Source organism: Pristis pectinata, chromosome 2 (genome assembly GCF_009764475.1).
Source record: "Pristis pectinata isolate sPriPec2 chromosome 2, sPriPec2.1.pri, whole genome shotgun sequence".
In the NCBI taxonomy this organism is placed as follows: Eukaryota; Metazoa; Chordata; class Chondrichthyes; order Rhinopristiformes; family Pristidae; genus Pristis; species Pristis pectinata.
In genome coordinates, this window is record NC_067406.1 from 95470097 (window position 1) to 95487157 (window position 17061).

The following is a 17061-nucleotide window of genomic DNA, read 5'->3' on the forward strand; positions in this document are numbered from 1 at the left end:
CCAAGATAACAACCCTGTTATTCTTGCACCTTTCCAAAATCTGTCTCCCAATCTGCTCCTCAGTATCCTTGCTGCTACCAAGGGGCCTATAGAATACCCCCAGCAGAGTAACTGCTCCTGTCTTATTCCTAACCTCCACCCATACTGACTCTAGAGAGGATCCTTCTACATTATCCACCCTTTCTGCAGCTGTAATAGTATCCCTGACCAGTATTGCCACCCCTCCTCCGCTTCTCCCGCCATCCCTCTCCCTTTTAAAATACTGAAATCTGGGAATATTCAGTATCCATTCCTGCCCGGTGACAGCCACGTCTCTGCAAGAGCCACAATATCATAGTTCCACGTATGTCTCCAAGCTCTCAGTTCATCACCATTATTCTTGATACTTCTTGCATTTAAGTAAATGCACTTTAGCCCATCCAACTTACTACTTTTATACCCTATACTCTGCTTCTCCTTCCTCAAAGCGTCTCTATATGTTAGACCTGACTTTACTCCATGCACTTCTTCCACTGACCTATCCCTCTGGTTCCCATCCCCCTCGCAAACTAGTTTAAACCCTCCCAAACCACCCTAGCAAACCTGCCTGCAAGGATATTGGTCCCTCTCGAGTTCAGGTGTAACCGGTCCTCTCTGTACAGGTCCCACCTTCCCCAGAAGAGATCCCAATGATCCAAAAATCTAAAACCTTGCCCCCTGCACCAACTCCTCAGCCACGCATTCATCTGCCATCTCCTCCTATTCTTACCTTCACTATCATGTGGCACTGGCAGCAATCCTGAGATTGCTACCCTTGAGGTCCTGTTCTTCAGCTTTCTGCCTAGCTCCCTAAACTTACTTATCAGGACCTCATCCCTCTTTCTACCTATGTTGTTGGTACCAACAACAACATGACTTCTGACTGCTTTCCCTTCCGCTCAAGAATGCTGTGGACCCGATCAGAGATATCCCAGATCCTGGCACCTGAGAGGCAACATACCATCGGGATTCTCGCTCACATCCACAGAATCGCCTGTCTGACCCCCTAACTATAGAGTCCCTTATCACTACTGCCCTCCTCTCTCTTTCCCTACCCTTCTTAGCCACAACTGCCACTGTTGCTCCCCCCAGGTAGGCTGTCTCCCCCAACAGTACTCAAGCAGGAGAACTTATTGTCAAGGGGTACAGCCACAGGGGTACTCTCTAGTACCTGATTCTTCCCCTTCCCCTTCCCCTTCCTCTCTGTGATCCACTTGCCTGCATCCCGTGGCCCCGGTGTGACTACCTGCCTGTTACTCCTGTCTATCACCTCATCATTCTCTCTGACCAGATGAAGGTCATCGAGCTGCATCTCCAGTTCCCTAACACAGTCCCTTAGGAGCTGCAGCTCGACACACCAGATGCAGATGTGGCTGTCCTAGAGGCTGGGAGGTGCCAGGACCTCCCACATCTGAAACTGAGCACAGAAAGCTTCACTCATACTCCTTCCTTTCCTCAATTAGCACCTACCTCACCCATTACCGCCTAAGCCTGTTGAGCCAAAGCCCAATCACTCTGCTCCCTCTCATTCCGCTGCCCGCTCCGAACACTGCCCACTGGTTATGGTGATCTTCTTTTTAAACTACCCACGCACTACCCACTTACGTCACGCACCTGCGCAGTCTTGCCCCACTATTCCCGATTAGAAAAAAAACATCAAAATAGGTGGTGTCATTGACAGTGAAAATGGTAATCAGTATTTAAGAGAGATCTTGATCAGCTGGGTAAGTGGGCTGAGGAATGGCGAATGGAGTTTAATTTGGATAAGTGCAAGCTGTTACATTTTGAGAAGACAAATGAGTGTAGGACTTTCACAGTGAATGGTAGGGCCTCAGGAAGAGTTGTAGAAATGAGGGACTTAGGCGTACAAGTACATAGTTCCCTGAAAGTGGTGTTGCAGGTCGACAGGGTGTGTAGAAGGCTTTTGGCACACCGGTCTTCATCAGTCAGGACGACGAGTATGGAAGTTGGGATATATTACAGCTGTACAAGATATTAGTGAGGCCACATTTGCAATATTGATTTCAGTTTTGGTTACCCTACTATAGGAAAGATGCCATTAAGCTGGAAAGAGTGCAGAGAAGATCTATGAGGATGTGGCCGGGACTTGAGGAACTCAGTTATGGAGAGAGATTGAGCAGGTTGGGACATTTTTCATTGGTGCCTAGGAGAATGAGGGGTGATCTTATAGACGTGTATATAATCATGAGGGGCATAGGTTTAAGGTGAGAGGGAGAGATTTAATAGGAACCTGAGAGGCAACTTGCTCACCCAGAGGGTAATCAGTATATGGAAAGAGCTGCCGGAAGAAGTGGTTGAGGCAAGTACATTAACAGCATTTAAAAGGTACCTGGACAGATACATAGATAGGAAAGTCTTAAAGGGATATGGGTCAAACGCAGGCAAATGGGATTAGCTCAGATGTGAATCTTGGTCAGCATGGACCAGTTGGGCCGAAGGGCCTGTTTCCATGCTGTTTGACACTAATCACCACTCTCCAACCAGCATGATAGAGATTGGAACACTTGTGTCCCTTCAATTCGATGTGTCATTTCATCATTTTTTTTCAATCATATCAAACTTCTTCAGAAAGACAATCAGCATTCAAAAAAACAAGAACTGCCTCAAAAATCATTTATCATTTCAGTTTAGTTGTGCTGTACTTTTATTAGAATCAGGCTAGGGTTGCACCAAATCCCAGCCTTGCGCTTAAGGATTAGCAAAGACCTTAAGTAAGACAAATAGTGTCAGGAGGCAGGGGCAGCAGTAGCTCCATTGCCCTGTTCTTCATTGAGATTGTCGTGGTCAGCAGCAACTCATCTGGTGAGACCAGGTATAGACCTCCTGATTGCCAATGGGACTGGAAGCTGTCTATGTTGGAATTGTGGGAAGAATGCCCAAAGGCCTGGGAACAAAAATCTCTTTTTAAAAAAATGCAGCTCCTCTGTGCAGTCATTAGTGACCTGCTTTCAGGGCATAGTTTGAGGGAACCCAACAATCTTGTCTCTCTCCCTCTCATCATCGACAGTTCTGCTGTAACTTGCTTCTTGTACAAATATCAGTTATTTCTTTGTGTCTCCTGCAGCAAGTTTCACATTAAATAGAAAGCCTCCCTCAGTCAAAGAAAGCTTCCCAAGGTAGGAGTACATGACTGAATAGATACCACCCCTGTATAAATTCTACAATTGTTGACCTATGGATGTTCACTATTTTGCCCTCAAAAGCACCTTCTCTTGTCAAAAACTTATGGGGAAGAAAGGGGTATCTTCTCCCTTCACATGGTTTGCTAAATAAAACATGGCAGCCTGCTGAAGAAATGCCACAACAACTATATGGTGAACTGCTGAATTCATGATCTGTCTGTTGCTGAAATTGTGCCGCAGTGCTGGAATCAGCCACAAGGAGTGGGAAGGCTGACAATTCTTGCCTTACATAATGGCAGCTGGTTGTAGACAGACCTGCAGGATGCATCATCGATGAGTACCTTTTTGGCCCTGAACTGAAATACATTTTTTGTTCAGAAAAATAGCTCCTCTCAAGAGAGGGCACACTCTCAACAATTATTTTCAGCAATTTTACAAGTAAATGAAAAGAATTGGACTAAGTTTCTCCTTGGGAGCGCATTTGTAACAGAAGTTATTAATTTTGTATCAAAATTATTATCTTATCTTCCATGTCGCTTGGTAGGAACGGGGTAATTTTGGCTAAAAAAGCATAATTTTGTCACCCTCCTTTACCCTCCCTGTAAGCCTCCCCCCACCACTCACAATGTACATCGAACTATGGAGCAATGTTTGAAAGAATACTCACAGTCCCATAATGTACTTAATATTGTACAAAGCTGCCGAAGTAGCAGATCTTAAAAGGATTGCCAGGTACCTTTGAATCTGCTATGGGTGGATGGTTTAAAACATGTTTGAGAGAGAAGGAAAAGCTAGACCAAATCCACAAAAATGCTGCTGCCTTCACCAGATATTCCACAGCCCCTTGGCACTGCTTAGCACTCCCCTTTTAAATGATTATTTCCAACTTGGCTGCTCCAAAAAGATGGATTTCTCCTCCCATCCCTTCCTCCTGACAGGTAAACTACAGGTCAGCAATGGTTCCTCCCTCTGCCTTCTCTACTCCAAGGAAAACATACCCAGTCTTTCCCATCTCTCCTCATATCTGAACAATTGCCTCCCAGCCAATATCCTTTAAACAATATACTGGCCTTTATTTATATCCCTTGCTTTGCTACATTTCCCTAAATGCACTATGGATTAAGTTCCATCTGCAACTTTTCTGTCCAATTGAGCAGACCATCTATATCTTCCTGCAATAAAAACAGAACATGCTGGGAAGATTCAGCAGCTCAGGCAGCACCCCTGGAAAGGGGGATAGAGTTGACATTTCAGGCACTTTTTCAGATCTTCGAACTGAGACATTATCTTTGTTTCTTTTACCACAGATGTCTTTTACCACAATGTGCTCTGTGTTTCTAATGTTTTCTGTTTTTATCTCAGACTTCCACCACTTTGATTTCCCCCTCATGGCAATCGCAGGAGTTCTTTATCGTATCCCCAGCAAAGTTCCAGCAGCAAAGCACAAAAAGTGTCAAGCAAACTCTTAGCTGATCATTATACCGAAGGCAGGGGAAATTTAAAAAAAACATTCCTTAATGCCATAAATTGTGCATACCTGATTTGATGTGTTGATATCTATTCCTCCTTTGAGGTACTCAAGCACTTTATCAAGATTTCCTGCTCTAGCAGCACGGAGGAAGCTTGCGTTGCTGTCAGACTGAAAAAGAGGAATACCATTGATTAGTGATACACTGCTCCAGTAACAGAATACTCGCAACTTATGAGAACCAGTATGTAACTATAGGAGCCTCAGTCTTCATAATGCAATCTTCACTGCAGGTCCAAAGCACAGCTGGATTGGGCTGGTTCTATTGAGTTCTAAAACTAGAAATTCCTTTCCTAAATAGACCAATGGAATACTCCATTCACAATATATGCTTTGGACCACTCTATGCAGAGTTATTCATCACAACTTATCAAAATATGTGTTCTTCATTGTAGCACAGGGATCAACTGTCAGACAAATGTATAGGATACTGACTGGAAAAGTAACACATGAGGAATACTTAAACCAGCAATTTGATTGATTGTGCTTTAGATAATCAGAATAATCAAATCCTAGTCGTACTTTTTTTTAAAAAATAGAGTAAGCCAGCATAAAACTGATAAGGAAATCATTATTAGTTGCGTGGGTTCCCATATTCAAAATGTGCTTGCAAGAACAAGGGCCTTTTGAAAATAAATAACAAACAAAATAGGATTTGAAATGAAATAGGTGCATGGAGACTCCTCAACTGAACTCAATTTTTGTTATTTACAGTCAAATATGCTTCCCGTGTTTGCAGCATTTGCCTTTCCCTCTCTTTACCTGTGATGGAACTCAACCTCTACATCATTAATCCATGATTTAATTTCTTCATTGCATGCCTTTGAGTGCCTGATCAAAATCTTGCAGGCCAAGAACAATAGTTATACCATAACCTCTCTACTCTTGTATTCTATCCCTGGCTGATGAAGGCAAGTATCCCATTACTTATCTACTTGTGTTACCTTCAGAAATTCTTGTACATGGACACCAAGGTCCCTCTTGTCCTTGGTACTTCCTAGGGTCTTATCATTCATTGTATATGTTGCATCAGCTGCAGGTAAAGCTGTGAATGGTAGAGGTTGGGATAATAGAACAATGAAGAAGAAAGGATATGTGGAAAACAGAGGGTGCAAAAGGTGGGAAGGAGAAATATGTTTAATAATGGAATTATGTTGTGGAGTGGAGGAGTAACAGATGAAGATCTTGGGAACACAGATTCTCCTGGTATCAAAGGCAAGTATCAAGGCAGCTTTCTTGGTTGGGAAGTGAGAAGTTAGTGGGAGCAAAGGCATAAGAAATACTTGGACACAATTATGGGCCCAATCAACCTCACTTCTGTAAAATTTGATCATGAAAAGAATGATATTTCAGAAGCTGCAATGAGGAAAATGTATTAATCAGGGCAGATACAATGGAGATTGACAACGACAAGTAGCAGGGTAGGTGGAAGAATAACAACCGTAGCTGTAAAACATTACAGTTTGTAATAGATGCCTATGGATTGGCATTGTCAGAGGGACACATGAAGGCACATATGCCAAGAAATTGAACCCAACTGCACATATCTGCATCATTATTTCAGTGCTTTTTGCAAGTGTCATTACACCATCAACATACGCGATGCTCATTTCCTCATAATGACTAAAATTGGTGCAAACATGTGCAATCCACAAACTGTGTTCTCAGTCACTGTCAAGCAAGAAGCAAACTACACACCAAGTTGCCAATCAATCATAGAAGAATCAAAGTGTTCCCACAGGGACATCAATGTTTTTTTCCTTCCTCATTGTGCTTGCCTGACTGATCACTGAACTGCTTGCATAGCACATCAATTCTACTGATCTCAGAGCCTGCAGCAACTTTGCATTGCAGAGATCACTACTCTGATTTTTTCCTGCAATATGACCTGTGGCTTTGGGTCACAAGGTCATGGAATGGATATATGACATAATTGTGGTAATGGGGTGAGGTTAGGGTGGTGGAGGTTGTGGTCAACATAATTAAGTCAAGTATCTACCTTCCCTTACATTTTCCCTGCTCTCACTGACAGCTTTTTGTGTGATTGCTGTGGTTGTCATAGAGACAGTGGTCATTAGTGGGAATGACACAGTATTTGTAAGCTCCACAGAGGAATGCCTACAGGAAACATGCAGACAGCATTTCATAAAGAGAAGACGTAAACCAATCAAATGATTTTTATAAGTCAGAAATTTCATGAATTTAATAAACACAACATCCATTCAGTTGAAAAATGGGTGAAATCCAACGTCTAGCCAATCAGAAAACCTGAAGACACAAGAGACTCCAGATGCTGGAATCTGGAGCTACACACATCATGCTGGAGGAACTCAGCAGGTCAGGCAGCATCTATTGGAGGGAAATGGACAGTCGCCGTTTTGGGTCGATACTCTTCATCAGTCCTGATGAAGGGTCTCAACCTGAAACATCGACTGTCCATTTCTCTCCATAGATGCTGCCTGACCCGCTGAGTTCCTCCAGCATTTTGTGTGTTGCAATCTGAAAACCTGTTGTTTTCAGAAAATATGGTGGGAAATGGGTGGAATATCACCTTTGCACCACCAATAGCCCTTCACTCCACTCCCCACAACTATGGATTTGTGAACCAAGCTTTCAGCTTTCTTTTTGCTAACAATCTTAGAAATTCCACGGTTTGTTTTACTCTATTCATTTTCAAGTTCTCTCTTCCACCCCCATCCTATGCACCTCCTCAATAACCCTCTTGCTTGCCTTTTATTGCCAGCTGGAGGAATGTTGGTGCAGTAGAGGTTAATTTCCCCCATCATTTTCCCTCATCAGAAGTTCTCTTTGCTATCCATCATTCCCCCCTTGCCCCCCCCACCCCCAAAGATGATCCCAACCCAAGGTTCTTTATAACTTCTAGCAACCAGATAAAAAAGCATGCCTCAGTAGTATGGTAGTTCATGCCCAGCTTTGATGAAGAGTCTTTCAACCCTGTTTTGTTTTCCACCAATGCTGCCTGACCTGCTGCGTGTTTCCAATATTTTCTGGTTTTTTATTCCAAAATAAACTTTATTCATCATAAAAAACTATATACAACAATAAAACAATGCAAACTTTTACATTTGTGTACAGATCAATCATTAGTGTTACCTTTTTATATGTATAAAAAAACCACAGCACCGATGCCACTCGTGTGGCTCCTGGGGTGCTACACCAATCCCATATTTACAATATTTAAGGGGCTTTCTCACCTGAACCCGCCCCTCCCTCTCCAGTGGCAGAAGAACCTTAAACTGTAGTCCTTCCCCACCGAGCCCTTGCGTTGGTTGCACCCAGCTTCAGTGCGTCCCTCAGCACGTACTCCTGCAGCCTGGAATGTGCCAGTCAGCAGCATTCCTCTACAGACATCTCGCAGTGCTGGGAGACCAACAAGCTTCAGGCAGACTTTCACCGAGTTGCAGCAGCAGTTGATGTCCCTCAGTGTGTGTCCCCGGAAGCAGCCCGTAGATCAGAGAATCCTCTGTTACACAGCTGCAGGGGATGAAACGTGACAAGGACCCTTACATCTTTCACCACACCCTCCTCGCAAACCCACAGCCCGCCAAGAGGTGGGTGACTGTCTCATCCCCATCGCAGTCCTCCTGGGGGCAGCGCACACTGGGACTGATGTTTCGACCATGCAGGAAGGATCTGACTGGGAGGGCCCCTCTCACCGCCAGCCAAGCGAGGTCTTGGTGCTTGTTGGTGAGTTCTGGCGATGAGACATTCTGCCAGATGGTCTGGACAGTATGCTCAGGGAACCACCTTACAGTATCCATTGAGTCCTTCTCCTGCAGTGTCTGCAGGATGTTCCGTGCTGACCACTGCCTGATGGACTTGTGGTCAAAGGTGTAAATCTGCAAGAACTTTTTCATGAAGGGCAGGTAGTGCGCAATGTCCAGCTGACTGGGACGTTGCACGGCAACGGAGCCAGGCCCATCCTTCACAACACCAGGGATAGGTAGCACCTCGGCACATAGTGACACTTGGTGCCCACGTACTTTGGTTCCATGTACAGCCTGATGCAGCCACAGACGAAGGTGGTCAACAGGATGAGGGCAACATTGGAGACCCTTTTGCCCCATTGTCCATGGACTTGTGCATGGTGCCCCATCGGACCCAGTCCATCTTGGATCCCCAGATGAACCGGAAGACGGCATGGGTGATTCCTAAGCCAGAGGAGTGAGGAACAGGCCACATCTGCGCCAAGTATAGCAGCCCTGAGAGCGCCTCACACCTGATGACCAAGTTCTTCCCAGTTATTGAGAGGGAGCGCCATTTCCACAGTCCCAGTTTCTGCTTCGCCTTCCCAATCCACTCCAGCCAATTTTTGTTGCACGCCCTGGCCCCTCTGAACCAGATCCCCAGCATCTTCAGGTAGTCAGGCCTGACAGTGAAGGGGACATTGGAACGGTCAGGCCAGTTGCCAAAGAGCATGGCCTCGCTCTTTGCATGGTTAACTCTGGCCCCTGATGCCAACTCAAACAGGTCGCAGATGCTGGTCAATCTGCAAACTGACCTTGGGTCCGAGCAGAAGATAACGACGTCATCCATACACAGGGAGGTTTTCACCTGGGTGCCCCCACTGCCTGGCAACGTCACCCCTCTGATGCTCCCGTCCTTCCTGATGGATTCAGCAAAGGGTTCTATACAGCATATGAACAAGACAGAGGAGAGAGGGCAGCCCTGCCTGACTCCAGACTTAATGGGGAAGATGTCTGTTTCCCACCCATTGATTTGGACTGTGCTACTGATGTCTGTGTAGAGCAGTTGGATCCAATTCCTGATTCCCTCCGCAAAGCCCATTTTGGAGAACACATCCAGCATGTACGTGTGTGATATCCTATCAAAGGCCTTCTCCTGGTCCAAGCTGACCAGGCAGGTGTCCACCCCTCTGTCCTGCACGTAGGCGATGGTGTCCCTGAACAGCGCGAGGCTGTCAAAGATCTTCCTGCCAGGTACAGCACAGGTTTGGTCCCGGTGGATCACCTGTCCCAGAGCAGACTTGAAATATTTTCTGTTTTTATTTCATGCTTGATTGGGCGGTGCAGGCTCATTGGGGCAGAAGGGCCTGTGACTGTGCTGTATAAATAAAATTTAATATTGTCACAGTCAGGGCAGGTATATGGAGTATGCTGCAGTGGCTGAGATACCATGCTATGATGACTCAGTTCTCAAATCCCGGAGTATTTATTCATTTATTGTTTTTACTTGAGGAATATCCTTTCTTCATATGGTAATAACTATACTGAAGTTACCCTCCTATCCCACCCAACTCCAGAGCCACATCTCCATCCTCATGGGACAATATAAATGTCTACAGTTACAATCCATTTAGTAATCTAAGTTAAGTATTAAATGTAGTGACTTGGTTGTTAGATCAGTGATTGTTTTGAATTCTAGCCTCAGGTGCAACAGCAAAAATAAAAGACCATAGTTTGGCTTTAAAGTTCATGATGTTTAAAAACAACCAATACTGCGTCTCAAATTTTACCAATGAAAAGGCTCAAAGGAATGCTGCACTGCAGTGGTCACAATTCACTTTTTCTTTGCACATAATAAAGGATATCTTCTGCAAAATATGTAAGATTTGCAATAAAGCAAATCTGTGTGTAGAAGCATGTTTCCCCAAGCTCAAGCCACAATGTGCAATTTATCCTCCAGCTGCTTTTACTAAATTGATCTTCAAATGAGGCAAGTGTAGCAATGCAGCAGAGTACTGAAAGCCAACATGACAAGTCTGCATTAACACACCACGGCAGTTCCCCTGCAGCTCCTGTTAATCAATATTTTAACCAATCACTGCTCGAACATTACGTATGATGCGATGACAACAACATCTCCACAGCCTGCAATGGCAGGGCGGGGTCACATCTATAGCATCAACATGAAAAAAATACTTTTACTGGATCTCTGTACTTCAAGCATATTTCACTCTAATAATGAAATAAAGTGCAGAATGCTTTTCCTTTTTGAACTATTTCTAAGTATTTAACAGCACTTGCTTATTTTTCCATTAATGACGTTCTACCAAGCTAATTGAGTGCATTATGTTACACATTGTAAATGCAGTATTCATGTGACTGGACTAGCCCATTAATTCTGCACCAATGAAAAGACAAATTTCATCAATCCAATATACTGCGACAACCACAATCTCAAAGCTCAGTCTCTTCAATGTAATCGCAACTAAGTCAATTTGAATATCCAAAGCATGCATATTATTGAAAATACATCACATGATCTACATTTATATGTACATTATCTTTATTGTCAGACTGTATCATAGTTGTAACATATCTACTACATATGTTTGTATGCACAGCAAAGTCATTATGAGATTTCCATCTTTTACAGTGAAATTTATTATCACTGCAAAAATTTCACCACCTTTGAGCAGAGGAATACAAATCTGATATAAACCACAGAGTATATGACTTTTTAAATCATTGATATCACTCCTGGGAGCCTTGTGTCAGAGCATCTCTTAAAGAACTGTTGTTATACTGCAGAAATCCAGTATCAGCTTTGAGCAGTGTATCATCAGCAGAGCAGAATCACTCCACTATCTCTCTGCTGGTTTCTACTTAGAGAAATAGAGTGCCAACAGGTACATACAGAGCTACACCACTTAAATCCAATCAGCAGTTACTTTATTGATAGTGGTGAAGAGGCAGCATGGCATCTGCTTCTTTACAAATGCTTTTACAATTGAAAATAAACAAGTTCCCAAATGATCCAATAGACAGGCTTGGAGCTTCATACTTTCTATGGGTTACAAGGTTCCTGCTTCCCATTTTACCTCTAGGGATATAGATATTCATACATAGTGAAGGAAAGGTCTACTTTACATCAACTAAACACTGTCACATTGCCACGGAATATTAGCTAGATCAGATTTACTTTTTTAAAATCATGCAGCTGATGTTCTAGGGTCTATGTTTTCAATTTTATAATACTTCAGAATCCACTGAGCCAAGGCTTTAAAATGGCAGAAAGCCTCATTTGGAGATGCCGATATTTTGAGTGGTCCACACTTACACTGAAATTTTGATCCTTTAACCCGACTTTCTAAATCCTGAACAGAGAGGTTCATGAATAGATTTTCTGCCCAGCTTCTGTCATCCTCACACCAAGAGAATCTGGGATGGCTTTTCAAACTTACTCAAGAAATGTGTCCAATCAATTTACTCACAGAAAATTTTCAAAAGTCGTATTACTTGAAGGTGTTCATTGCTGACAATGATATCTCTGTTCTTTGAAATATGTCATGATAGTTCTCTCATAATACCTGGGTGGGAGGGAATGTGAACCAAAGGGCCTCGTTTCCAAAATACTTCGACTCCTTAACTTGATCTGTTTAATTGTGATTTTGTTACTTCTCCCAAGTTTTTATAAAACTGCTCATGGATAGGGAAATGTTAGAAATCAAAATGCAAAAGAATCATGACTGAATTCTGCAAGCTTAGTGGGACAGCTCAACTTTCCCTGATTCTAATGAAAGGTCATTGACCTTAAATATTAACTCTGTTTCTCTCCCCACACATGGAACCTGATTTGTTGATTATTTCCAATATATCTGTTTGATTTATATTTTACTTCATATTTCCAGCATCTGCAGTTTATTTTTCCTTTTGGAGAATTTTCTTGGTCATCACTTTATCATAATGATATATACAAACACAATAAATTGCCAAACACTTGGAAAATTTACTATACAGTGCTAAAATTTAGGAGGCTCTAATCAATATGGTCCAAATGATACAGGTAACACCTAGTCCCCTAGTATCCTACTAAATTAACAGACCTAATGAATCCAGGTTCCATTCTGCTTGCTTGATTCATGTTTTAGGATCTGCATGTCACAGGCAAAGCCAGGATTTGTTGCCCGTCCATAACTGTCTTCAAGAAGGTGGTGATGAAGCACTTTCTTGAACCACTGCAGTCCTTCTGGTGAAGATACTCCCACAATGCTCTTGCAAAGGGAGTTTCAGAATTTAGACCCAGCCACAATGGACCAGTAATATATTTCATAACCAGGATGTTCAGCAACTTGGAGAGAAACCTGTAAGTGGCTGTGTTTCATGCACCAGCTGCCTTGTCCTTCTTGGTAGTTGAGGTTGCAAGTTTGGGAGGTGCTATTGGAGTAGCCTGGGTAACCGAAGTGCATTTTGTAAATGGCACTCACTGAGGTACAGTGCACTGGCGGTGGAGGGAATAAATGTTTAGGGTGATTATGCAGTGCTAATGAAGTGGGCTACTTTGGTCAGAATGGCGTTGAACCTCTTGAGAGTTGTTGGTGCTGCACTCATGCGAGCAAGTAGAGTATTCCAACATGCATGAATTGTGATTTGTACAGTTGTAGCAGTAAAAAGGCTTTGTGGTCTCATGAGGGGAATCATTCTGCATAATACCCAGCCTCTGATCTACTCTTGTATCCGCTTCATTATCCTCATCCAGGACAGCATTTATGACTCTACTGCTGGTCTCAGCATTAATAAATGAGGGAAAGAAAACAAATCTCTCTTCATTGCTATCAGGAAATCGCCAAGACAATGGGTGGGAAAAACATCGTGCTTTGCTAAGATGTTCATCCTGATTGGTCTGCTGAGTGGAACTTTCTCAAATGCTCTAATTTCAATGGCATTTCTTGCTGCCCCCTCAAAAATTTCAACAAAGTTAATTCAACACAACCTTGGCTTAACAATTCTCATTTTTTGCTGACTTTACTGCAAATATAGACCATGTCCTGCTATCCAATGAACTAGTTAAAAATCTTCAGCATAGCACAATTCCAAATGAGCAAGGTCACTGTAAACTTTCTGATAAAATGTCACAGGATTTTATAACAAAAACTGCTGTTAAAACACTGATCCACACAATATGATTGGTTGAATGTCATGACTATTCTGAATATCACAATAACATACTAAATGACAGAAGCACTCAAAATAATTAATGCTAAGAGACTAATACACTGCAGCACTAAGATTTAATACAATTATAAAACCTCAGTACAGTAAAACTGACATCTAGATGCTGGTTCAAGAGAAATTCACCTCACAGGAGTCAAGACTTGGAGACAGAATGGGAGAGTTTAAAAGAGGTAGGTCTCAGGCCTTGCTTCTGAGTTTCACCTTACAGGAATTTAAAAGAGGCAAGTTTGCTAATTGTAAGCTGATAGTTGATTGGCTAATTAGCTAATTAACAGTAGCCAATAAAAAGAAGGTAGGGTCAAGCAGTGTGGTGTCACAGGTAGACAGGGTGGTGAAAAAGGCACTTAGCATGCCGGCCTTCATCAGTCAAGGCACTGAGTACAGGAGTTAGGACATAATGTTGCAATTGTGTCATTGCTGCGGCCACACTTGGAGTACTGTGTCCAGTTTTGGTCACACTGTTATAGGAAAGATGTGGTTAAACCAGAAGAAGTGCAGAAAGGATTTAGGAGGATGTTGCAGGACTAGAGGGCCTGAGTTACAGGGAGAGGTTGACCAGGCTAGGTCTTTATTCCTTGGAGCATAGTTGAGTAAGGGGTGTCCTTACAGAGATTTATAAAATCATGAGGACCATAGATAAGGTGGATGGTAGCAGTCTTTTCCGCAGGATATGGGAGTCCAAAATTAATGGGTATAGATTTAGGGTGAGAGGGGAAAGAGTTAAAAGGGACCTGAGGGGCAACTTTAACCATGCAGAAGGTGGTGAGTATATGGAACGAGCTGCCAGAGGAAGTGATTGAGGCAGATACAATAATATCATTTAGTATCATTTTAGAAGCACTTGCAAGGGCGAGGCTTGGAGGGATATGGGCTGAATGCAGGAAATTGGGACTAGATGGCTAGGCACCATGGTTGGCATGGACTCGTTGGGCCTGTATCTGTGCTGCATGACTCTATGACTCTCTAACTACTCTTTTACTTTTCTGAAATCTGAGCAAAGGTAGTTATATGTTCTTGACTGATCTGATTAAAACTTGCATTAGTTTAATTCAATGATAAATAAGTTAGTGTCAGCCCCTTTACCACTGCAAACCTACATTAATGCATGAAGAAATTATTTTTTGATACTATGTATATCCTCTTTGTAGTTTGTAGCATAATACAAATTTCATAGCAACATTTTAGGAACAAAGAGAGGGAGAACAGACAGAATTTAGGATTATTTATAAAAATCTGAGATGTTATTGATTCAATGGTGAAAAGTATGTTTCAACAATCAAACCAGCATGATTCCAAAGAACTATGATCTGAACCCCTCTAGATAATTTCACGCAGTTTAGTTATATAAAAGTTATAATAAGATTATCCCCATTATGACTGATGTACAATTACACGTTTCTAGTTAACAAATTACTTAGTCAAAATTTGTGGCTGTAAGTTAACCTATTGTTACTAAAATTAACAAAAAGTTAGTTATAAATTCCAACTTTTTAAAATTAGTTTGAGACACCTGACAGAATGGAATGCCTGTTTCAGTGTTTCATACAATTTACCAAAAATATATATTTTCACAGCAACAAGTATATTCATCCTTCCATAATTATTGCTATTCCTTGAAAGTGGAGAATGGGGGAGGTTTGATCTGTTATCTTGTCTTCAAAGAAACTGTTTACAATTTTCCTGGACATTTTCTCCAATCTGTCCTGCTCTCCCCAACCCTTCTCATGTCTCCTCTCTCCAAAAGCTCTCAGCAAATGGTCCCTCCTAGACTGCTGTCCCTCACCTCCCCACACAAGGCCTCTGGTCCCACTATGAATCCCCCAAACCTTCTGCAGAAAACCTGGGGAAAGGTTCCAGTTACCCACTTGTTATTTTCTGGGGTTGGCAGATTGTGGTCACCCAGTGTTCTGCAAGCAGGTTGATGGGTTTTGCCACATGTTTTGCTGGTCATAGTTTGGGAACACAAGCATCCCATGTGGCAATGGGATGAAGTGGATTCAAGAAGAGGAACAAAGGGGGAAAGGCAAAGGAAGAAGAAGAGAGTAAAGTCAGGGGATGTGGTGGGACAAGGAAGAGGTAAGGCCAAGAGTATGTGTATCTACGTCCCAGTGTACAAAAAGTCAAAGTCCATCTGCATGTGCTCAGTTGTGAGTAGATATGGTTTGTGTGCACACTGCTCATAATGGAAGCTAAGATGTTCAAAATGGCCTCATCAACTGGGTCAACAGGAGACATTCTCTTCACCATCTGTAGGGTGCTGAATCATTTGGCCCTGTTAATACTGGAACATCTTATGCCAATGAAGAAACCATCCGGATTGTCCACAATTTACTCAGCTGAATGAGGTTCTGTACAAGTGCACCTGATATCTCAATATTTGTTACATGATCATATTCCAGCTAAGAGTAGATCAGGGACAATCTCCCGGTTACATCCTCTATTTCTGCTTACACTGATTCTTTAATTAATTCTCCAATGTGCTTTTTTTTAACCATTAATAATCCCTGCACTTTTGGTAGGGATACTCTGCCTTCTACAATGGCTAATAGTTTGATTTGACTGGTCAACCCTATTGAAGTGCAACTGATGTCAACTGTTGGACTGATCAAGCAAGGTCAGCAGGCACTGCTTTATATAGAAGTTAGAACAGTACAGCACAAAAACAGGCCCTTCGACCCACAATTTCTGTACTGAACATGCTGCCAATGTAAACTAATCCCATCTGCCTGCATGTGGTCTATATTGCTCCACTCCCTGCCTGTTCATGTGTCGATCTAAAAGCCTCTTAAATGTTGCTATTGTGTCTGCTTCCATCAGCTTCCCTGGCAGCATGTTCAATGGCACCTCCCAACCCTGGTAAAATTTTAACTTTGCCCCTCTCACTTTAAATCTACGTCCTCTGGTATTTCACATTTCCATGTTGGAAAAAAGACTCTTTGATTCTGACTATGTCTCTAATAATGTTATATACTTCCATAAGGTCTCACCTCAGCCTCTGACACTCCAAAGAAAGTTTATCCAACCTCTCCTTACAGCTAACACTTCCTTGAACCTCTTCTGCACCCTCTCCAATGCCTCCACATCCTTCCTGTAAAGCATGACCAGAACTGCACACAATACTCCAAACGTGGCCTAACCAAAGTTTTATACAATTGCAACATGACTTCCTAACTTTTATATTCAATTTCCTGGCCAATAAAGGCAAGTATACCTTACGCCTCCTCTACCACAGTATCTAATTGTATTTCAGGAAGCAATGGATTTGCACTCTAAGATCTCTCTGTATATCAGTGTTCTTAAGGGTCCTGCCATTTACTGCACATTTTCCTCTTCCATTTGACCTCTCAAAGTGCACCATGTCACACTTGTCTGGATCAAACTCCATCTGCTGTTCTTCCACCCATACTTCTAACTGATCTATATCCTGCTGTAT

General features: G+C 42.6%; 1 protein-coding gene across 20 annotated transcripts in view; it reads right to left on the reverse strand.

The window, feature by feature from the left end:
- The window catches only part of ank2b (ankyrin 2b, neuronal), a 781056-nt gene that overhangs the window by 295745 nt on the left and 468250 nt on the right, over positions 1-17061 (reverse strand). For all 20 annotated transcript variants that reach the window (XM_052010179.1, XM_052010168.1, XM_052010170.1 and 17 more), the window contains one exon: positions 4699-4800. In XM_052010179.1, coding sequence (XP_051866139.1) covers positions 4699-4800 — 102 coding nt within the window. The remainder of the gene's footprint in view (positions 1-4698; positions 4801-17061) is intronic.